General features: G+C 55.1%; 5 protein-coding genes across 5 annotated transcripts; 3 read left to right on the plus strand and 2 right to left on the minus strand.

The window, feature by feature from the left end:
• Nucleotides 1-1,292: 1,292 nt before the first annotated feature.
• LY79DRAFT_697038 (family 81 glycosyl hydrolase) lies at nucleotides 1,293-3,841 on the plus strand. Its single transcript, XM_060564842.1, has one exon. It carries the CDS (start codon nucleotides 1,338-1,340, stop codon nucleotides 3,684-3,686), a length of 2,349 nt encoding a protein of 782 aa, XP_060409256.1. The 5' UTR covers nucleotides 1,293-1,337; the 3' UTR covers nucleotides 3,687-3,841.
• A 199-nt stretch (nucleotides 3,842-4,040) lies between these two features.
• Nucleotides 4,041-5,104, minus strand: LY79DRAFT_673477 (uncharacterized protein; the record flags this gene model as incomplete). The annotated part of the gene is made up of 2 exons (XM_060564180.1): nucleotides 4,041-4,807; nucleotides 4,879-5,104. 2 exons carry the CDS (start codon nucleotides 5,102-5,104, stop codon nucleotides 4,041-4,043), a joined length of 993 nt encoding a protein of 330 aa, XP_060409257.1.
• Nucleotides 5,105-5,971: 867 nt separating this feature from the next.
• LY79DRAFT_568136 (uncharacterized protein) lies at nucleotides 5,972-8,511 on the plus strand. The gene is made up of 2 exons (XM_060558945.1): nucleotides 5,972-6,703; nucleotides 7,167-8,511. The coding sequence occupies exons 1-2, from the start codon at nucleotides 6,083-6,085 to the stop codon at nucleotides 8,106-8,108; spliced, it is 1,563 nt and encodes a 520-aa protein (XP_060409258.1). The 5' UTR covers nucleotides 5,972-6,082; the 3' UTR covers nucleotides 8,109-8,511.
• A 654-nt stretch (nucleotides 8,512-9,165) lies between these two features.
• On the minus strand, nucleotides 9,166-15,064 carry LY79DRAFT_673480 (acyl-CoA ligase; the record flags this gene model as incomplete). Its single annotated transcript, XM_060564181.1, has 4 exons — nucleotides 9,166-9,943; nucleotides 9,994-14,679; nucleotides 14,796-14,818; nucleotides 15,002-15,064. 4 exons carry the CDS (start codon nucleotides 15,062-15,064, stop codon nucleotides 9,166-9,168), a joined length of 5,550 nt encoding a protein of 1,849 aa, XP_060409259.1.
• Nucleotides 15,065-18,579: 3,515 nt separating this feature from the next.
• Nucleotides 18,580-20,748, plus strand: LY79DRAFT_583513 (uncharacterized protein; the record flags this gene model as incomplete). The annotated part of the gene is made up of 1 exon (XM_060560327.1): nucleotides 18,580-20,748. One exon carries the CDS (start codon nucleotides 18,580-18,582, stop codon nucleotides 20,746-20,748), a length of 2,169 nt encoding a protein of 722 aa, XP_060409260.1.
• Between the last annotated feature and the right edge of the window lie 2,512 nt (nucleotides 20,749-23,260).

The following is a 23,260-nucleotide window of genomic DNA, read 5'->3' on the forward strand; positions in this document are numbered from 1 at the left end:
ATCAACCAACCCAACTTCAAGGCCAAAGTTGCATTAGTTGATTGATTCATGTGGAGTCAGATTATCTATATATTCCTCTGCTGTATATTTTTTCCAAAGCTAAATATCCACACTATATCCCTACCTGTAATACTACTCTTAGTGTTTATGTAGATATATAGTGGATGCCCTGCCTTGAGTCATGACCCCTTATACTTGCCCTCCCCCCTATCCCTTAATTTTCCCCCTTCTTTATCCCTCTTGATTTTACTTTCTTAAAGCTATATAGATAGTTAGATAAAGTAAATACTATAAGGATAATAGATGCCTTTATATACTATAGGAATAGCATTATATAGATAATAGGTGTTCAACCAAAAACAACCAATTCAACCAACTATCACAGAAAAATGGCATTCAACCAACCAACTTCAGGGCCAAAGTTGGGTTGGTTGCTCTGAATGAAGCGCTGCTGTGGATGAGGTTTGTTGACGCAAGATAGGTTACTGTAGTCTTCGGATGATGACCTTCGATCTCGTGCGCACCGTTCTTAGTCCAAAAACATACCATTGTTTTCGTCTAAAAAGACAGTATAGTAGATATGTACGAAGCTTGGATTCTTGGTCATAATTGTATTGATTCCAGTGTACTATCATGATCTTCTTCCAAGACTACTTGGTGGGAGTACCAGGAACCGAGCAATGTGCAGCACAACCATGATACCAATTGCCTAAAATAAGTTGTGGCGGAAAGAAGTATACAGTGTCATGAGATAAGCTGTAATAGCGCGCTGGCTAACATTAAGGAGCCGCTTTCTTGCCCACATTTCATACATACAAATATCTGGCTGAAGTCCATTTACCACATTTCACGACGAATAATTAGCACACGTTCAATCAAAGTTGAAGCTTTGAAATACTTCATCCGAACGAAACAATCAGTAATGATTCCGACAGGCCACACATTAATAACACTTTTGTTATCTCAGGGTTTATATACCACCTATTCATCTGAAACAAGGTGCCGGACCTCAGATTACGCCGAACCCACAGGTCACGAGACGGGCGATATGAACAATGTAAGTTTGACTCCACCCGAATCTGATATTGGCTCCGCGCCAAGTAAATAAACGCGGGCAGTGAACTCAAAAGCCTAAGGGCAATACGAAATATCATGGCCGACCCTTGTCTGGACAACGCCCATACAGCGCCATTTCTGGCCAGTGTTTCTCATCGGCCCTATATCAGTCAGGACATCTGGATTGTTCTGGAACCGATGAATCTGTTCATTGAACATTCCTTTTCCTGATAGCTAAACCATTAGCCTGTTCTCGTCCTGCGAAGTCGCTGGTCTCTGCTATGGCATTCTACGTCCTTGCAGCCGCTCTTCTGTTTACCGAGCTGGGTTGCGGCCATCACCTGCCTAGACGTCATGTCCACACGCACTCTTGGAACGGCACCTCGCACGGCCGCGCAACGTACGGAGGAGACTCGGAGGACGTCTTCGTGCGCATATCTCACGACCGGCCCATCTTGGTTCCGACCCGTAACGATCACCCGCAGATGCCGGTCGGCGTCGTGAATGACGACGACCCCATCCAGACCAACAAGTTCTACGCCAACTTCTTCGCCGGCAATCAGGACAACGCCACCTGGACGCACCCGTACTCGGTCTGGTGGTCCAATGACACGGTCAAGCACGGCCACGGGCTGTCCGTTTCCCACACGGACCGCAGCGATTTCGTGTACGGTCCAGGGACCCCCGCAAAGTCGTTCGAAGAGCCCTTCTTCCAGCAGTCGATCGCCCTCTCTGCGCAGGAGCTCCAGAACGGCACGGTTTTGACGACGGACAAGTTGACGGCTTTCTCCGTCAACGTCAACCTCGCGCCTGCGAAGAGCGCGAAGCCGGTTATCTCGTTTCCCCTCGTCCAGGGGATGGCGTTCGTCACGGGCGTTTACAGCCACGCCACCGTTCTCATCCAGTCTCAGAAGCAGTTTTCAAATATCACCGGCCTTCGGCTGGGTTCCAACGGAACGAGTACCGCCGTTTATGGCTGGAGTGCTCGGCTGAATGATGGGTCGACCTGGATGATTTATCTCAGCCCGCGTGAACCCTCGCAAAGACCAACTCTCAAACTAGTGGACAAGAGAAGACTTCTAGGTCCTTCAGGTTTCAATGGAACTGTTCAAGTCGCCAAGAACCCCCAAGGGGCAGCGGGTGTCGAGATCTTCAACAAGGCGGCCGGAGCGTACCCTGCGGGTGCCGCCATCTCCGGGTTCGTTTCGGGGAAAAGGGGAACATACAGGCTGACCTGGGAGAAGAGGGGCGTCACGCAAAACCCCCTGCTAATGTTTGCTTTGCCTCACCACGTCCAGTCCTTTGACGACAAGACCGCCAAGGGTATCACGAACGTCACCTTGGCCAGCACCACCAAGGGGATAGCGACCGCCACGTTTGCCGATGCCTTCACCATGGTCGAAGACGACCTTCCGATCGACATCGGCTTCGATCCATGGTCGCCTCGTCTGGGCTCCGTCGGGTCCAAAAACGCATCGGGCGGCACGATTTCGGACGAGGCCAAAGCCTCCGTTGTCGAGGCCGCAAAGATTGAGCTCGCTCGCGACATCACTCAACTCACCAACTTGACTTCAAAATACTACGGCGGGATCGCCTTCTCCGTATACGCAAGGGCGCTCTACGCCGTCCATGAAATAGCTGGGGATACATCGTTCAAGGATGACGCGCTGTGCAAGCTCGAAGCCGCATTTGACCGCTACATCAACAACCTAGAGCCGAACCCCCTAGTCTACGACGACGTCTGGAAGGGCCTCGTCTCCTCCGGGTCGTACGGCAACAACGACTCGTCGATCGACTTCGGCAACACATACTACAACGACCATCACTTCCACTACGGCTACTATGTCTACACCGCCGCCGTGATCGCGCACATGGACCCGTCCTGGCTGACGAGGAGCGACGGCCTCAACAAGCTTTGGGTGGACAACCTGATTCGCGACTGGTCCAACCCCTCGGCAGAGGACCCCTTCTTCCCCTTCTCCCGCGCCTTCGACTGGTTCCACGGCCACAGTTGGGCCCGCGGCGTGATCGAGGCGCCCGACGGCAAGGACCAGGAGTCGACCAGCGAGGACGCCTTTTCGACGTACGCCATCAAGATGTGGGGCCGCGCCACCGGTGACGCCCGCACCGAGGCCCGCGCTAACCTCCAGCTGGCCGTCGCCGCCCGTAGCCTGCGGTCGTACTTCCTCATGGCCGGCGACAACGACGTGCAGCCGCTCGCCTTCGTGGGTAACCGCGTGGCCGGCATCCTCTGGGACCGGAAGGCCAACCACACCACCTACTTCGGCGATCAGATTGCCTACATCCAGGGCATCCACATGCTGCCGATCGTGCCCAGCAGCGCTTACATCCGCCCGGCTTCATTTGTGCGGGATGAGTGGGATCAGTACTTCGCCGGCAACAAAAGCGGCTCCCTGACATCGGGAGGCTTTGCCGGGCACGTTTATGCCAACCTCGCTATCGCGGATGAGCTTGGGGCGGCGGAGAGTTACCGGTTCATGACGAGTCTGACGCCGAACAGCTCTTACCTTAACGGGGTTAGCCTGGCATGGGACATCGCATACACGGCCGCCTTGGGCGGGAGCTTGTGCCCAAATTCTATTACCGCCAACTCAACAATCGGGACATGAGTCTGTAGTTTGGGGTTTCTTGGAAGCATCTCTGGGTTCGAGTCGTTAGAGCTAGCTAGTTCAACAGTTCAATCCACTTATATGGGATCAGTCATGGCGGGCAGGCGATATTCTATGTCCCAGTGGTCGTCTCTCTCTCGGGAAATCGATCGGTTCCAACATGTTTGGTCAGCTTGGAAGATAGCATCTCCCGCTTTTGCGAACTGATGATTGAATTGCGTTTATTCGTGAAATACAACTCAATTGGACCTGCCAGTCAGTTCTCACAGCCTTCTAGAAGGCGAATACTAGGTAAGAAGGAAGGCTCTCCCCCTTTCATCAACGCTTGACCGCTCCTACTTCCACACAGACGCCTCAATCGATCTCGACGGGCTTCGGGTTGACGTAGAATCCGGGCGCCTGATGGTTCGATTTGATGGGCGACTGTACTGTCGAGATGGGCGAGACGGGCGAGAACGCCATCCCGTGGAAATATGCAGGGGGCTGCGTCATCGTCGACTCCCGCGCCTCCGCCAAAGTCCTCTGGTTCGTCTTCAGGTACCGATACAGCATCGTCGCGCAGACGATGCAGGTGATGCCGAATATGCCGACGCCGACGCCGATCCCAGCCCTCGCCCCCACCGGTAAGCCGGCGGATGATCCGCCACTGTCGGCCCGGTCGGTCTGGGGTGCTTGGTCGTTTCCAGTCGACGCCGGTCCTCGTTCATCTGTGGTCCGCGTAAGACCTGGTTCTTCTGACGTCCCTACAGGCATCGTGGTCAGAGTAATCAAGGGATCGGTCGGAGAAGCGGCCTCTGATTGCCCAGGAGATAGCGGCAAAAGGCTCATCGAGGTCTCTGCCGGAGGGTTACTCGAGGGACCAGCCGGCGCGGTTCTTGACAGGACCACAGTTTTGGTCGGCTCCGGCCAGATCGTCGATGGTCTGCAAGGAACCGGCCGGCTCCCCGGATCCCCGTCGGAGATGGTGAAGGTAGCCGAGGAGATGTGGCGCAGGGTCTGGTTCCCCTGGTTGCCGTCGGTGCCCTCGAACAGCCAAAAGTAAGCGACATTAGAGAGGGACAGATCCAACCCGTAAGCCTGGACCTCCCAGTCGAACTCCCTAACCCACCCCTTGGCATCGACTACACTCACCCCTCGAGGTCAGTCTCCAGACCGAGGCGGGGTACTGAACGTGGAATCGTCTGTTACTTACGTATACGAAAGGCGATGTCTCCCAGCACCGCGGATGGCGGGGCCTGTTGCCATAGCCCGATCGTGTAATGCCTCAGCGTCGTGTTGAACACAATCTTCTTCTTGTCTCCGATCCTCCACGTGTCTCCGTTCAGGTCCGGGTAGATGAACTGTCCCAGCACCGGGTTGAGGGTCTGTCCCAGCACTGAGGCGACCAGAGCAAATAGAAGCAGCGTCAGGGAGCGCATATTCAAAAAAAGGCTCTCTCTTTTTCGTTTCTGTACAAGAACCAGAGTGGAGTGGTCGCTAATCGTGGCATGTCTGCTCTTATGATACCTGTTTGCCTTTTCATTTTTGACCGCCTTTCCTGAGGTTGTAACCTAGGTAGCCAATTGCCTGACCCCGTGGTCGTGTGACTTGTTTGTGCCCCCCTTTCTTTGTTTCGCCCAGCACAATCGTGGCCGGCAAACATGATGTTTGCGGCAATCTTCGAGCCGTATATTGCTGTGACGAGTCTCGATGGAAACATAATCATGACTGCCTATCTGCGACGTTGGAGGAAACGACACCTTCGCTGGTTTATCTATAAACTAGGTACATGGGCACACGCCAATATGTAGAGAAATAGCATGGACAAACTGGATGAGCTCGTCGTCCTTGCCTCAATATGAAATGCTTACAAAGGCAAGGAATTGGTGTGGCACTCATACCTTTGCAGATGGATATTACATTCGTGACTTCCTTGGGCCGCCTGTGCCCTATTCTTTCCTAGTCTGAACTTTGTGACGGTAGTGGAAGGAAGACTGCTGGAACAAGCAGGATAAGGATAGCTATAACAAGCTTTCAAAAGAGCACCTAGCAGTACCACTGAAAGACCAGAGCTAGAGGTTTTGGCACAAGCAAATGCAATGCCTGCGTAATGATTTTCAAAGGGACTGTTTTCTATTGGTCAAGGCACCCACCAAGTAAGGTGGTCAGGTGAAGAACAGGGCGGAGAAGCCTTCACGTGTTAAGCCAAAAAGGATCCTGTAGGGCTAGCCAGGTTGCAGATGAAGAAAGACAAAAAAGAAAGCTCTGTAGCGCTATAAAACCAACCTTCAAGCTATTTTCTTCTTCTTCAGTTTAATTGATATACACAGGCAGAGACAACGGCTAAACAGTGACGCGAATACGCACAGTGTTCCATACCAAACAAAACTAGGCAACAACAACCAGGCAATAACAAGATGCAAGAAACCAGAAGAGGCAGGAACGAAGGAGAGCGACCAGGCCTCCATACCCGGTCGATTAAATACTTTCTTCTTGGCGCAAGGCAACTTCTCTCTTCCTGCTTCGCACTAACACATCCCAACCGAGCAACGGTCACGATGGACGAAACGCCTGTTGACACCCAACATTACGCCAGTGAGGCAATTCGCCTTCTCTACCTTCACTTCTCCCCCGAGATGTTTGAGAAGGTGAAGAGGTCGACCGACGGCTTCAAGTGGGCTATGATGCCAATCGAACTCATCGATATTGCTCACTCACGTGCCTTTGACGTCTTATCCAGAGACGTCTTCTACCAGCCAGTTTTCAGCATCGATGATTTCATCAATGCAATCACGCCTATTTTTTGCCCGTCTGTCCTCACTAAAATCCGCTTCAACTTGGCTCGCTTCGATGCCGTTGCCGGCGTTGAGTGCACCGAGGTATTCCTAGGCCAGCAGACGATCTGTGATTGGATTATGCACATCATCGCCGAGTTTCTCAAACCCCTGCACGCCTTACGACTTGGTCAGCTCACATCAGCGTCTTGGGGAACTTCTTCGTCTGCCACAACCTCCGAATCTCTCAAGAAGGGCCCCTTGGTAAGTTTGCATCTTTTGCCTTTCCCACTCTGTCTGTCACTTCGTCTCTCACTTCGTCTGTCACTTCGTCTCTCACTTCGTCTCTCACTTCGTCTGTCACTTCGTCTGTCACTTCGTCTCTCACTTCGTCTCTCACTTCGTCTCTCACTTCGTCTCTCACTTCGTCTCTCACTTCGTCTCTCACTTCGTCTCTCACTTCGTCTCTCACTTCGTCTCTCACTTCGTCTCTCACTTCGTCTCTCACTTCGTCTCTCACTTCGTCTCTCACTTCGTCTCTCACTTCGTCTCTCACTTCGTCTCTCACTTCGTCTCTCACTTCGTCTCTCACTTCGTCTCTCACTTCGTCTCTCACTTCGTCTCTCACTTCGTCTCTCAATTCGTCTCTCAATTCGTCTCAAGTTTCATGCGTTTTGCCCGATGTTCATACCTTGACCTCGAATAGCTACTGACTTACTCTCTACAGACTATCACCCAGCTTGGTGGCTCCTCGGACATGTTCGATGTCCCCACCGACCGAACCGTGCAACAGGTCATCCTCCGCGGTCATACAGTTCTTGAAGCATGGACGAAGAATGAGACAACTCGCCAACTCAGCATGATGAGAAAGGGTCAAGAACGCCTGCGCCATGACCCTGAAAACCTTGATCCGACCTGGACACCTCGACACGCTGGTAGTAACCCCGTGTACCACGGCTCGATTATCCGTGACGATGAATGGCCTCGACTTTTCAACGAAACCCCGTTCGACGCTCTTAGTCCCAGAATTAACTCCAATCAGATGGTGACTGATGCATTTCCTGTCATCTTCACGGCGTTTAGTCCCCTGCGAGCCTTTCTTTGGGCAGCTTTTCAAAAAGGATTGCCCCGCATGGCGCCCAATACCCAGGACATATTGTGCACCCATAACACCTGGGTTAGTGGTGGAAGAGCCTACCAGGGCGTTGTCCTATTCAAATTTCACTCGACGCAGCCTTCTCCAGCTAGCCTCACTCACTACGTCATCCCTGAGGGCAAAGAAAACGAGTGGGGGAGCAAATCTCTACATGGCAACAACAAGGCTATCAACGAGCGACGAGTCTGGGATTATTATCGCACTATCCATGGTCAGAGTGGCGACGTTTTCCCAGATCTCGTTCATGGTCTAGAGTATGGCCAGCAGCTGACTGCGCTCACGCCTTTCAGTACCAATATGTGGCGCACTATCTGGAGGGCTGGTGCAGCCTCAAACCATCTCAACGCTCAACATGCTGCAACTTATGCCATCAGCTTTGAGATCGGCTCTGCTGCTGAGCCTCCTCCACCACCACCAGCCAAGACTATGGAAAAACCGGGTGACGGGGGAAACAAAGACCAAGACAAGGGCGGGGGTAAGGGGGGGTTAAGCCATCACTGGGACGCCGGCTGAAGAATAAGACCTCCACCTTCTTAAGGTCCATGTCAGACCGTTCCTCGTCGGGATACTAGAGCCTGGCATCTATATCGAGGTTTGGCAGAACAGACATAGGAGCTCTGCCCAGAAGCCGCCGCCGCTGTCGTCCTCGCCGCCGCCATCACCACTACCACCACCACCCCGCATCGCCGCCACCATCATGTTGGAGAAGGAGATGGACGCCTAGATGGCAGCACTCTCACCCACCATGATTGGGCCTCTGGCTGGCTCGGGCGCCGAGCTCAAGATGCCTCTCTGTTCGGGAGACGGGCGGGTCCTCACCTGGGACAAGATGTGCGCCGAGGTAAGACTCAGCACACATCCTAACCCAGGCAAAACCCATCATCTTGAGAGACGGGACACGCAATTCTAATGCTCCTGTAGTTCGTACAGAAGATTGTCCTTGCCGTCCCCGACTCGCCGCCCGCGTCCACCAACGACTGTTGGTTTTTCCCCGGCGCCGCCTCCAACAACACCGGATACGCCTCGCTTGGCCAGAAGCATTCTAGCGCGTCATTTTGTTAGATCGAGAGGCACGTCGCCATGGGAGAGGAAAAAATGATTCAGTCACCATCCATGGCTAATGCATCGTGCTGGAAAGTGAGAATTAAGATGAGAGGAAGGATGAAAGGGGCAATAGCAATAGAGCCTTTAATCTCTAACAGAAGCGATGAGAGTCGAGGCAAAATACGTGAAAGTCAAGGTGAAAGTTGTAGATAAAAAATAAGCGCCCAAAACCTCGCAGGGGAATTCGTCAAGGTCGGTTTTGATGACAGCCGAGCATCTGCTGCTGGGGCCTGCGCGGAGCTAAGGAGGTTTACATCGCGGTCAAACAAGCCAAGCCAGGTGATAAGTTATTGAATAAACAATGATATCTTGAGGCCATGCAAAGGGGGGGAGATCCTCTATCCAAACACTGCATCATTATATGACGCGACCAAGGTATCCATATCTCAAAGACGCCACAGGCTTGCCTCCAAAAAAAGGCTTTAACAAGAACAGAACATCAACGCCGACAGGACGTGCAGGCCTTCTAGTCCGCCTTTCTCTCCAAGTCGTTGGCGAGGTTCATGTGCATCAGAGCCTGAGCTGTCCAGTCCTCGTCAGACTGCCCGCCTCCTTGTTGGCCGCTATTCCACGTATCTCTGTTCTCTCGGCCATCGATCCCAGGAAGGTTGATGTGCGGCGTCGATTGTCCCGCGCCGGGCTTCGCGCCCACAGGCGGCGGGCCGTCGTCGCCTCCGAATCGGTCGAAATCTGGCAGGACGTACCCATGACCTGCAGGCGCGTTGGCCTGCCCCTGCTGCGCGTAAGACGGTCCCTCATCACCGGGCATCTCCGCAATGCCGTCGTGGCCTTGCTGTGGAAGTGAAGCCATCTGCCCGACCTGCTGTTGAAACTCTTCCTGCTCCAGAATCTGCGGTGCGTGTTCAACGTTCCGCAGACTTGAAGAGCCATGGGCCTGGCCGCTCGCGCTTCTTTGACTGCCTATGGAAGTTCGGTGAAGATCGGGTCCGTCCGCGGTGCTAGGCTCGCCTCCCATGATGCTGGCCGGGTCCATATCTCTGATGGCGAATTGTGCAAGGGTTCGCATCTTGCGCGTGACCCATCCAGCCAAGATCTTTCCGCGCTGTTTCTCGCCGAGGCGGGACCGGGGGAAGTCGCCCTTGTTAACAAACGCCACGATGTCGACAATGATCTGATGTTCGTTGAGAATTGCGTCGACGATGACCGGTACGACGGAGCCGAGGTAGGCCTTGCGAGTGATCTCGGCTAGTACGACAACAAGGCCGCCGGCTTGAAATACGGCGCTGCGAAGCATTAGCATCGGTATTCTGCAATAGTGCGGGTGTCGACTTACCATCCACCAGTGACGATGTTTCGGTGGCACCGTTCCACAGACGCCTCGATATCCATGGGGAAGTGGCTGAGGCCATTGATCTCAAACGTTTCGCCAATGTTACCAAGGACGAACAACACCTGCATGTCGACCTGCGCGCCTCCAGGGCCAATGGGTCTGCTCACGTTGTGCAAGAAGCCTAAGTCACCTGTGCGGACATACTGAATACTAGGGTCGCCATCGACTGTACGCCCGTCGAATCGCTCAGCATCAAAGACGTCCTTGGAACCGTAGAAGCCCTTGACGCATGCTTCAGAGTCGACCCAGATCTCGCCATACTCTCCATCGTGGCAGAGCATTCGGCTTTCGGGGTTGACGATGGCGATCTGTGTCGAGACAGGAACCATGCCCGAATCCTGGAGCAAAAGCGCCTTGGGATCTTGCTCAGGATCGACAGGGTAAACAAGACCCCTCCGCAGTGCCTTGGTGTCTAGCCAGAGCTCAATAGGCTCGATGCACATGTAGGACCGCGAGGCGATCATTGGGTTGAGAACGTGGGAGTAAACGGTGTTGATTGCGGTCCTGTCAAGACCGGTAGCGGCGAAGTGCAGGCGGACCTTTTGGAACACGTCGACTCGTGGTCTGCTCTCGGCCGAGATCATCAGGTTCTTCAGCTCGTGGAGCGTAAAGCCCTTGCCCTGCATCATCGCCATGGCGTGATCCAGCATCTGCGGCGTCGCGTAGGTGTCCTTGATCTTGTACCTAGAAAGAGTCACGAACAGCGACATGGGATTCTGCGCAAATTCGACGGGTGAGAGGAGGTAGGTCGGGGTGCCTATGTAGATGCCCATCAGGCACGAGTGGATGAATCCCAGGCCCGTGGTACTACGCACACACCCGAGGACAGGACGGGAGCTCGTCATTTGGCAAGTTTCCTTTTGGACCTTGCACATACCCAGGATGGTGTCGTGTCCCAGCTGAACCGCAATACGGCGCTGGTCGGGAGTCCAGTATGTCCAAATAATTACAGGATAGCCTGGCTGAATCCAGGCGGGCTGCATAGTGATGCCGTTGTCTCGCAGCCCGCTGCTCTGCTTGGGCGGTTTGGTAGTGTTGTAGTAATTGGGGACGCCGATTTTGAGAATGGAGGCTGCCTGCTTGACATGGTTGGACACAAGCTTCAGCTTGACCAAGTGGTCCACCTCGTTATTGACCAGGATAGCCTTGACGCGGAAGTCGGCGACGACGTGCAGGAATGCCGGCACGTCTTCGTTGAGTCGGTTCTGGTCTAGGGGAGCCAGTGGGATAACGACCGCACCCAGGTTGATGCAGGCGTGGACGGCATATACGAACTCTTCTGAGTGCGTGTACATCAGAATCAAGTGGTCGCCGGGGCGGACCTTGACCTTGTTCTTCAGATACAGCGCCACAGCGGCGACCTTGGTGTCGAACTTCTTCCAAGTAACGCCTTTACCTTCTCTGCCACGACCATCAATCGTGCAGTAGGCCAGCTCCTCTGGCTGTCGGGCCACGCGCCATTGGATGAGATCGGTGATGCACGAGAAGTTGTTGAGCGGGGTGGAGGTGCGGTCATCGATGACAACTTCTCTTCGGTCGATACCCGAGTACTGCTTGTCAGCCGACATGAGGATCCCCGCTCGAGAGTCGGATGAGATGGGCGACCAAATGCCTCCGATGGGGTCGACGCCGATCGGCAGGTTGAGCACCGCATGCTCTACGCCGAACTTGACGTGGACGCAAGGCAGGTTGCCCAGGTCGAATTCTCTCCTGCACAGCATGTTTCCGATGTCCCGGCGTCCGTTCTTTACTACCCTGGGAAGGGAGTTTGGCGCGGTGATCATGACGCAGTACAGTCTCAAATGGTGTTCCTGCATCAAGACGTCCATACACCTTTCGGCAAGCGAATCGAGCAGTGCCGTATCGAGTTGCCTCGGTGGTCCACCAGACGTCAGAGGCGCTGTCGAGGCGGCTGGTGATTCCAAGACCACTATGGGGAGGTGCTCCTCGTTGACAAATACGTCAAAGGCAGAGCAGTCGTAGATCTTGGGCACATTCTTTACAATGCTGACAACGAGGTGCTGAACGAAGAAGTAGCGATGCTCCGCGACCTCGGTGCCGTGCTCGACCCATTCGACTTTCTGGCGAATACGATCCTCGTACAAGCCCAGCACGAAAACCTTTCCCTCGATGACTGTACCGAGCAAGCCGGTTCTCAAGAATTCGGGCTCGACGAGGGTTGGCGTCGGCTCGCCAGGGTCAAACTTGTAGGGGCGGGCGTGGAAAATCTGCTCCGTGTGTTTGGGCAAAGCCCAGAAGCCTCCAGAGAGCGAAGGCGAGTCCACCCAGATTTCTCCGATCGAGTGCGGTGACGCCAACAGACCGGTTTCCGGGTCGACGACTGCGAGGGTGGCATCGGGGATCGGGTATCCAAAGGCGCCCACGCGGACAGTGCCTTGTTCGCTGGAAGCACGTTTCCGCGCCTCGTCTCCGATCGCAACCACGACAACTTCGTTTGTCTTCAGAGCCTCTCTGTCAAGGAGCACCTCGCTGAGCTCGTTCTTAGCGCGCTCCTCGGTGGTGGTGGTGGCACCGCCTCCCAGGAGACTGCCAAAGCCATTAGAGGGTGCCAGCTTCACCTCTTCCTTCTCTTCTACGTCGGACTCAATGTCGGACCCCATATCGAGCTTCAGCGGGCATCCCATGCGCTCCTCTCCTCCTAGCCAATCGCGGATGCTGATGACCATTCCTCCGTGCTCGGGGAGACAAAGCATGGGCGCGACAACCTCGCGGGCGCGGGGATTCCGGAGTGGCCTCAGCCATCTGTCTGCCAAAACTTCGTGGAACTCGCCGTCCACCGTCAGCGTGTCTATGAGGCAGAGTTTGACGGTCTGAAAGTTGGGCTCCATGCCCTTTTTGAAATTCCGTGTCGTCATGGGGTCTGACTGGTAGTTGTATGCCGCGCGCTTCAAACCGGGGTAGTCTGCGATCATGAGAGTGGCCTTGTACTTGGTGATGAGGTGGGCGTAGAGACCGGGTACTTCAACGGCCTTGTTTTCAACCCAAACGGTCGTGTGACCGCCGTACACTGTGAGAAGAACACCCAGAATCATGCCGATGCCCTGTCGCGGGTCGAGATATGAGAGAAGCGTTTCGCTCGTTGAACCTGCCCCGATGAGCCGGCCGTTCTTGTCTCGGAGAGTGCGGCTGAAGGTATCACCAGGACCGTTTCCTGGCACCGTGGAAACGATGGCACTGAGACAAGCCATCTGATGCATGACTGTCCGGTGGCTCAGGACAACGCCTCGCAAATCACCCGTAGGAGCCCTCGAGAACTCGATGTAGGCCAAGTCGGGAACCGTCAATGGCGGCACATCGTCCTTGCGCTTGGGGTGGAAGCTGCCGAACTCGTTCGTCTTCCACCATTCGACACCCTTGGGCCAGTTCAGCTTCTGCGTCGTTATGTCACGCTGGAAAGCCTTGAGGTTGTTGTCGGTCGTGAGCGCCAAATGGGCCTGCGTCGATGTGAGGATCAGATTCAGCTTCTGGTAGTCCTGCAGGTCGTTGATCGGCACGGCAACGACGCCAGCAATGAAGCATCCGAGAAGGGCAATAACGAAATCGATGACCTCGGTGTCGCGGTAGATGAGGGCAACGCGATCGCCGCGATACAGCGAGCTCTTGTCCCTAATCACCTGTGCCACTTTTTCGGCCCTCGACGCTAGCTTGTCCCACGTGATGGAGGCAATTTCCTTGCCTTTGTTGTCGAGGACCCAGTATGCGGGAAGCTTGGCCATTGTCCTTCCCCTATGCCTCAGAACTGCGGCCATGTTGTCGAACTTGGACATGGGAGTATTGCTATCGTGCGGGTCGGATATCGCGAACGGGAGATCGCGCGGTTCCAGAGGCATCATGTACTCGAGCACTTCCGGAGGGGGCAGGTCGTTGGCAGTGAGCATGGGCGGCGCCATGGCAGCCGTGGGCGAGAAGGCCTCGCCCGACGAGTATCTGTGTGCTCCGCCATACTCTTCCTGCTGTCCTTGTTCGTAACCCTGCTGGTCGTAGTTTTGTCCCTGCTCGAAGTTCTGTCCTTGCTCGAAGTTCTGTCCTTGCTCGAAGTTCTGCCCACCGGTGAATCCCGAGAAGTACCCTGTTGAGTCAAGCATCGTGCCTGTCCGACTGTCGTACGGGTTTTGAGCATGGTCCACGTAGTGTCCTTGCTGGTCGGGGTTGAAGGCGTAGTCTGTCGAGAGCATAGTGCCAGATCGTGTCGGCGGTTCGTTGTTCGTGCCTAAGAAGAGCGAGTTATGCTGCTTCATGGTCGGCCGTTGTTCGGCGACAGGACCGCCAGGTCGAAGGAGACCGGCGGGGTTAATCTCGGGGGAAGTATAGCCAGGGCCAGGGGATTGATATCCGGGAGACGCGTAGCCGCCGGAGCCGTGGCCGGAGCCGTGGGGGGCAAAGGGCGACTGTGGACGGTGCGAGCTCGGCGATGTCGGGCTGCTGGGATCGGAGTCTCTACCGCCCAGGGCGGCGAGAGCGGCTGCGCGGTGGCCATCGCTCGAAGGGTGTCCGGAGTTGTCGGGAGAGTGTATGCCCAGGCCGCCTCTGGCTTGGTTGGCGACGGAGGCGCCCAATGAGCCAGGGCCCATGAACTGGGAGAGGAGCTGCGTTCGTCGCTTCTGGAATCTGCGGAGAGAGAGGAGGAGATCGTTAGCCGTTGTCGCAGGCAAGGCAAGCAGTCGGACAATACGGGAGAGGGGAGGGGGGCGGGGGGGTTTCGCGGAGGAGGGGTCGGCACCCACCCTTTCTCTGTGATGTCGCCTTCCTACAGGCACGAGAATGCGTCAGTCCACGAATGATGCGACGGTAAACGGTAAGCAAAAAGAGAGGTGCACTGCAGGCAAGTGCTCGGACACGATGTGGACGGGCGCATCCGCGCAAGGTCTTTTGCGGGATGTCGGACGAGTGCGCGGCGGCGGCAGCGGGGAGGGAGATGGTAATAACTCACCTCGAGCTCCTTCTCAAGCTCTTGCAGCTTGTCCTGCAGTTCGGGGGTCAGTTGTGCTGCCATGGTGGTAAATGTGGTCGTGAGAACGCGCAACAGCTGCGCGGGATGCAATGCGGCAACGAGCAAGCACAACAAGTGGAAATGGTTAGAAAAGGTCTGGAATGGCCCGAGACCCCGGGGTTAAGGGGAATGGGAATGTGGAGAGGGCCGGGAATCGCCCAGACTTAAAAGGAGGGACGATCGCACAACGTGTTGATGTCGAGTTTCGGGTCCCCTCGTGTTCTGGATAGGTGTGGTATGGTAGTAGGTTTGGTGGGTGGTATCAGGGTCGGCGTTGGTGTCGATGGTGGTGGTGGTGCCTCGTCCTGGATCTCTCCGCTCAGCTCAATCTCGTGACGTAGGTTGTTGCCAGGAAAAGAAGAGGAAGGGGGACCGGTCGCTATACCCGGTTGGGCCAAGGATGATCTCGACCAGGTTAAGGTTGGCCCAAGTCACTCGCGAGCTTGGTTTTGGGGGGTGAGCGGGCGGCTGGGTTGGAAGAAAAAGAGAAGAGAGGCAAGGAAGAGGATGACAACGCAGGGCTCGGGCACTGTAACACAGGGCATCCAGTGGTGCGATACGGTGCGGTTGATGGCGTCCCCAGTGAGGTGGTAGAGGCGGAAGCTGGTGGTGAGTGATCTGGCTGAGAATGGCGTCTGCTGCACACAACGAGGGGTAAGATACATTAGTGCTTAGGTAGGTAGGTAGGTTTGGTCCCCAGTCAAGCAAGGCACGGAGAGTGGGTGAGTGGCCAAGACATGGATGGCCGTTTCCTTCCTTTTCTTTTTCTCTGCATTTACTAGCGCAAATTATCTAGCCACCTGTGTAGGTACCTACCGGCACCTTGCACCGAAGCAGCAGCCGTAATGAACGGCAACGGCCAATATCTCGTGTGGGTTAAGGAAGATGTTTGATAACGGACGCGCTGGACCATTCCCGGGACATCCATCCCACCCGTGTAAACAGTCTGCAACGATATATCACCTACCCAAGTACTCCGTACCTACCTCAGGCGCTAACGACTAGCCTAGTTGAGGGCCAGTCCAGTGTACGTAACATGGTGGGGCAGGCAGGTCTAACAAGCATCCATTGCGCGCGCTCGTCATTCGGCTTTCTTCCATTGCCGCGCAGGCTGGCGACGACAGCGGATGTCACCTCCCCCGTTAGCGTTGAGATCCCGGATGGTAGGACCCAGACAAACTTCCAGGTACCCGCGAGGTAAATCAAGACGAGATGTGTCCAGACTCGAGACGATGCTAACCCACGGACACCCGGCAGGAGGAGGAGGAGGATGGAGAGTGAGAGAAATACTCTAGGTTTACTACCTAGGTATGCAGTATGAGACGGCAGTCGATAAAACACCGTAATCGTCATCGACCACCAGGTACTGGCCAAGAAAGGTCGACAGAGGGGATGCCCAAACAAGTAAACACGAGCAGGCCTGGCCTCTTTCTGTCTCTCCCCCTCATCTACCGGTACCTGGACCACCCCGAGGTCAGTTCCTACAAACCCCCCCCCCGGCGCCAATTGCGTAGTGATTCCCGGGGTTTGCACTCAGCACGTCGCCAAGGCCAGACTCTCTCCCCTCGACGGCTGTGGTCCGTTCCGTGGAACGGTACAGCCCGACTCGACACGACAAGAGCAGCAAGCGGCTCGCGAGTGGGATGGGGCATGGGAGCAGAGTATCCGTACCGTAGAATACCTACCCATGGTAGAGGGCCCCGGGGAGAGGAGAGACTAAGGTCAGTTATTTCCGTCGGGCTGCATGGGGGAACCACCGGGAATGGAATTCTCCAGCAAGCAATCCACCCCAATTGCCCACCAAGAAATGTCTTAAGACACGGCCAAAAAGAAAAAAGAAAAAAAAAAAGAAAAGGAAACCCAACAACTCGCTCTTTCCAATCCTCCAGAATCGCCCGCGGTTACATCATTGGCTCGGTTAACTGACCCGATCAGGTCTAAAGAGGGGGTGGGGTCTGTCCATGAACGGAATAGCGCCCGAAGACGAGCGACAAGGAATGGGGTCCTAAACGGCTTTTTACTGCACAGACCATGAGGACAGGGCTGTGGGGCTCATTAGGTACCGGTATTCGTGGCCGACCTTTTTCAGTACGCGCTAGAAACGAAACCCCACTCAAAATCTTCTTAATCGGAATATTTTCTTCGCACTCCTTCCTACGACGTCAACAAACTTCCTCTTCCCATCAAGATTCCTCCCCAGAGCCTTTTGCAACCATCTTCAAATAAGATGGAAGGCAGGCCAGTCAGCAATGCTCTCTCTCTCTCCCGGCGCCCGCGGCATGTACTTGATCGTCGATGCCGGACAAAGCAGCGTTAGTTACTTTGTCCGGTTTTGGGTTTTTTTTTTCTCAGCCTCAACCGTTGAAAACAACGTCTCCAAACACGAGGCTGTGGTCGAGCGGGCTTTGAAGGGACACAGACATGTCTTTGTGCTTCGCCTCCATCATCAACAGGCGCTGCGGAAGGACCCGAGCCTCGATGATTCCCGGCTTCCTATTTTCGACCATTGACTCTGAAACGGAAGGTACTTTTGTTTGACGCCGCAAAAAGGGGAGGAGGGGGAACCCCCGCAAGACTGACTGACATCAAGTGTTGTCGGAACCACCTCGGAATCGGCGTCGGTGGTCGCGAGATTCGTCCATCTCGAGGACAGACTTTGGCTATCGCTGCGGCGACCAGTGGAACTAACCTCAAAACAGGACAAATGCCACCACTCCTGGAAAATCGCCTCAGAAATGGTAAGTCGGAGATCCTTCTTTCTCTAGCCCATCTCACCTCTATACTTCTCAAATGATGAGACAATCAACTTAAACACAGACCTGTTCGGAACAAATTTTGTCGAGAAACGTGCATTATTCTCCTGATAGAAGACACCTCTCTACCCACACTTTTTCTTCAGCATCTGGACAACTCACATGCAGTCGCTGACGAAATACCAGAGACACGGCGAACAAACAACATGGTGATCGAACAGGGGAGGAAGCTTCGTCGAGGCACGTCTTTCGAGGCGAGTCCTACGGGCCAATTGCCCTGAGACGAGACGCAAAGTGGCCTTTCCCACCACCACAGCCTCACCAACCAAGTTCCTCCTTTACCAGCGTTTTCTTGTCCGTTCTGCAGCGCGCGTTTGTCCAACTCTACCTAGAAATAGCAGTCCGTAAAACAGCCTTTGTGTTCAGGCAAATTCATCCTTTCCTGTCACTTGAACATTGTGTCCCGTTCGCTCTCCGTTGTCCTGGTACTCGACGCCCTTTATCCCGATTATTCACTGAAGGAAAGATGTTAGCATTTAACCCAGCCATCGCCCCCGCGTCGTTTTCTGCCATTGGGAAGACTCCAAGAAATTCGATTCAATACCAGTATATACTCATATCCCTCACAACCGGTAAGAGAACGCTCAACACGTGTTTTCTAGACTTATTTCGCTTTCTACTTTTCCGTTTTTCTTTTCTTCACGGTCATATCAGGTGTCCGGCACACCAGGAAGCAGACCCTCTTCAAAAGCCCCCTCGCGTGACATGAGAATCACGATGATGAGCCCCGTAGCCGACACCTTCGATTCAAGCTTCGAGGTATACTCCGATGCCCCATCGTTTGACGTCTTCGCAGACCCCGATACGCTTTTCGACCCAAACTCTTACTTCGATTTTGATGCCTGCGCCGGAGGGCCGGACCCCGACGACGCAGCGTCAACGCCGCTGGCTACCGAGACTAACACCGCGGAAGACGGCCTACAAGCCGCCGCCGGCTGGCCCCCCGTATCCGAGTCCGCATCCCTCTCCGTAGAGAACCAAGACTCAACCAGCCCTCCGACTTCCACAGTGAATCCCGGCCAGCTCATGCTCACCATTCCCAGTAAGCCATCAGAGAGGCAACTGCAGAAGCGGCAGAGCCCTCCCACCGGCGCGTGCGGCTCCTCCCCTCTCGTGCTGCCGAGTATCGAACCTGTAAATTTCGAAGACGACGTCGGCACTCTCCTCGCCGATCTGTCCTGCTCCGTGCCCGACGCCTTCCGACTCCCGACTGCGGCCTCGACGCCCGGCCAAGATTGCGACTCGCTCGCCTTTCCTGCCGACTTGTGGCCCGTGGGCGCGGTCGACACATCATTCGCAAGGGACACAGTGGTCGAAGCGGCGGGGCCGGGCCTTTTCGCTCCCGAGCTTCAAATCGACGGCATCTGCGGCACATTTGATGCTTTTGACCCCTTTCATTCTTTCGATGCCTCGCCCGACGTCAAGCAGGATTTTACCTTTTCGGCGGGTTACTGTTATCCGTCTCCGCCGGCTGCCGAGGTGTTTTTGCCCACCCCGCAGGGCGAGGTTCCTTTCGTATTCGACGAGAGTTCGGTAGATCTTCTTTGTTCCCTCCCTCCAGACGTGTCTCTGACTGGTCTGCAGCCCCCCCTGCCTCGTAGTGTTCCCGCCGTTGCCGCGGCCGATGCTAGCAGTACGACCGAGCTCGTGCACCCAAAGCCGAGGTCGTCCAACAACTGTGTCAGCTTCATCCAACGGCGTAGGGAGTCTTTGACGGATAGAACATTCTCCAGTATCCTCGACTACCAGGGCCTTGTCCACGCCCCTGCCGCCTCCGAGTCCTACCTAACCCCGGCACATACTCCGGTCAGAGGCCTCACCACGCCGGTCGTGGACGGCAAGGTTCTCAAGCGCATCCCTAGGCCAGCCAAGGCCAAGGACGTGGACGCTTCCGAGTGGTATGAGGCCCTCCCTGAGGCGCCGGTGGCCTGGGGAGGCCGTGACCCAAAGAACCCCATGTTCCGGTACAACAAGGAGGGTGAGCTGTTACCCAGCCTGCGGTTTTCCAGGGAGCAGATCTTTTATTACCTAAAGGAGCGCAAGGGTAGGGGTCTCCCGCTGACGCTCTGGATTCAGAACGTCCCCCACGGATGCAAGACTCGCGTCAGTGACGACAGGCTGCGCGCGTGTCGCTGGTCAGGGTGTCCGGCACACAAAGGCACCATACTAAAGGGGTTCTGGCGGGTGTGCTTCGACGAGCGGCCCGGTACTTCGGGGAAGCAACACGACCCGTATCACAACGCGGGTTACATGCACTTGTGGTGCCTGGACCGCTGCTTCGACCTGTTTGAGATCGATTACGCCTTTGACCTGAAGCCCGACACGCGATACTTTGAGAAGGAGGAACGCAACCCGATGGCCATGACGCGCGACCACGACGAGCTGGTAATAGAGTTTGAGAAGTGGCGCACGTCCCAGAGGACGGCCTATGAGGAATGGCAGGAGCTCTGCAAAATGAACAAGGCGCTAGGCCTCCCTATTGAGAACCGCTGGGTTGAGAAGGAGGCCAAGCTATGGAACATGCTGACAACCAGGCACCTGGAGCTAGAGACGCCTGTGCGAAGCAACATGCGGAAAAGAAGGGCGGGCATCTCCATTGATAAGCACAAGGGAGACCTTGGATGGTACGTTGAGAAGGTCAAGGAGAAAAAGGTTGCAAAGAAGGGGGGTGCCAGCCCCGAGGAAATGGACGATGAGGATGAGGTTGTGATTGAGAATCAAGTGACTAGGCTGCGCGACTCGGGCCACGTGAAGAGGAAATCAGAGGTCCGGGGATGGGATGAGGTCGATGACGGCGACAGCGATGCTCAGCGTCAGACAGCCTGTGGCAGAAAGCGACCGCGACGCTCATACCGTTCCGGCATGAGGCCGTAATGCATGTGCTTACTGAAGCCTCTGTGCGCACAAGTGTAAGCGTGTAAGAATAGCAACTCCCGCCCTACGAGCTTCGAAGTCCAGAGGGTTGGCGGCATCGTTTTCCGATGCTCTCAAAATCATTGGACGACCGACAAAAGTAGTACCTACTTGAACAAGGGCGAAGAACGGACAAAAGAAGTTGAGAGCTACCACAGCAGAAGACACACCTAGTTAGATACCAAGTGTTGAGTACACCTAACTGCAGAGATTCTACCAAGGCATGAGGAGCCCATTTTTCGTTAATGATCACTGCGAGGCCTGACTAACTATGCAGGCTCAAGTCAATGATTGAGGAGTTGGAGTTGGAGCTGGGAGCTGAAGTTGGAGGAGGCGCGCGGTCGTCAGACGCTGGGACGCTGTCCCAAACGACCGGGTGCAAAGCTGAGGCCGGGGACTCGCGCCGCCACCGATGGGCGGCCTAGATGTCGAGGAATATGGGAAAGCTTGGGCTGTCGGCTCTTGAGGCAGCGGGGAATGAAGCAGATGAGATTTAGGCTTGGGAGCTACTATGTATGAGCGGTGGCGGTTCGGATGCAGGGGGGCCTCGACACACTAGAGTTTCCGTCTGCATAAGCCAGATTGCCCGGCATGGCCATAAAAGGGAGAAACACGCCCGGCTGGAGGGTCAGATCGAGACGTAGAGATGGCTTGGACACAATGGCAATGGAGACACAAACTTGAGGATGAATAGTGGACGGGGGGAAGAGAAGGGTCGAGAAGTCGGAGTGAGTGAATGAATCGCAGCTCGATAGAGACACTCTGAATGGTTGGAACGTGAACGTGCGGCGAGGCCGAGGTAGGCAGGGGGCGTGTGCTGCTCAAGAGCAGTGCCGCAATGGAAGAATGCGCCGCTAAAGTAAGATGGAATGAAGTAATGTCACGTAACAGACTCGGACTGCTGCGATGACGAATTCGTTACTCCTTTCGGCTGCAGCGCAGCATCAGGGACGGGTTGACATGGGCGCGCAACGGCGTCGACACCAGCCCGCGACCCCAGCGTTGGCGCTGGCGTCCCAGAACGGAGGTTAGTCTCGTGGGTGGAAATGGTAAGTCACTTGACTTAGAGTTGGAACAAGACCGAAAGAAGAATATTGGAACTCATTCCTCAGGGTTGTCGGTGCAGTGGTGATCGCCCAGCTCAAACAGGGGCTCCCTCGCCGGGGAGAAGCAGACGAAGCAGTACTGAGTCGGGCATCCAACAAACAAACTCCCGTCTGACTTGTCAAGCTTTTGTTCCCTCGTTCGAATCTGTTCTCTGACTTGGGAGCCTGCAGTAGACCCAAAGTCAGTCTCTGACAGCCCGATAAACATTGTAAACAATCGGCGATTTGACATCAGACGGCAACAAGCTGGAACACTGGACTGGAGCCTATCCGTACTCTGGTTGAACCCCTGGGGGTCGGACTGCCTTCAGAGGCTGGCCTCGGCCGAGGACAGCGGCAAAGGCGGGCTGCAAGCAGGCCAAGACAAACAGGGTCTGTCTAGATCGGGGCTTGCGACTAGGCAGATGGTAAGGCAGGCTCTGTTGAAGGGTCTCGAAGCTAACGAAGATGGCCCCTTTTTTTTCTTCGAGGGGGGGGGGAGTTGGTTTCTTCTTTTTTCTTTTTTCGTATTTGGTGCAAAGGCGGAGAACGAGCACTTCCGCGGCACTAGACGGTGCCCAAGCTGCCGGTATCCCGTGGAGCAGAAGGACAGAGTTTAGGGTTCTCGACGTGGGCCTTGAAGGAGCGCGTGCATACCAAAGCTTGAATTCAAGTCCAAGCGAACATGGGAGGGAGAGATGGGTCTTTGGGCACATTATTGGTCGAAAGAACCAGCACAAGACAGATACAGGGCAGTTCGATACGACGGCTTCGGAAGGTACCTAGCCAGGTGAGTGTGACCAGAACCTTGTTGTGTCATTCCTTCTCAGTCTTGTAAGCCATCTATCAGATTATCAAGCCTTAGTCAGTTCGGGAAAGAGGCAGGACCAGGTCAGATAGCTGTTCCTGGCAGGGATGGAGCTGTATGTACGATGCACATCATGTGCAGGCAAGAGCCAAACAGCAGGCGCCAAACAGCAGGCGCCACACAGCAGGAAGCAAGTACCTCCGCAAGCAGGAAGGGAGAACCGAAGTGAAGCAGGAGCAAGCGAAGGTTGATATCGACGGCATCCTACACTAGATACCTTCCTACCTACCGGTAATACCTGCCTTACCTACTTCGGAATGTCAGCATTACACTAGACGGCTATCACAAGCGGACAAGCAAGCAAGGAGCACGCACTCATGCGGATCAGAGCACGGGCCAGACCATTGCCCGTGTGATGGTGCGGCACTGGGAACCTGTGCGCCACTCCCTAGGTAGGTAAGGAGTATTCTGAATCCACCTACCTACCTATCTACGGATACCTAGGTAGGGAACTATCCGTAGGTATGTATATGTCAACCAGGTCGGTACACTAGGCAGACATTGCCGACCGAACCAGACC

This window comes from Colletotrichum navitas (assembly GCF_030913465.1).
Source record: "Colletotrichum navitas strain CBS 125086 chromosome Unknown LY79scaffold_88, whole genome shotgun sequence".
NCBI classification, from domain to species: Eukaryota; Fungi; Ascomycota; class Sordariomycetes; order Glomerellales; family Glomerellaceae; genus Colletotrichum; species Colletotrichum navitas.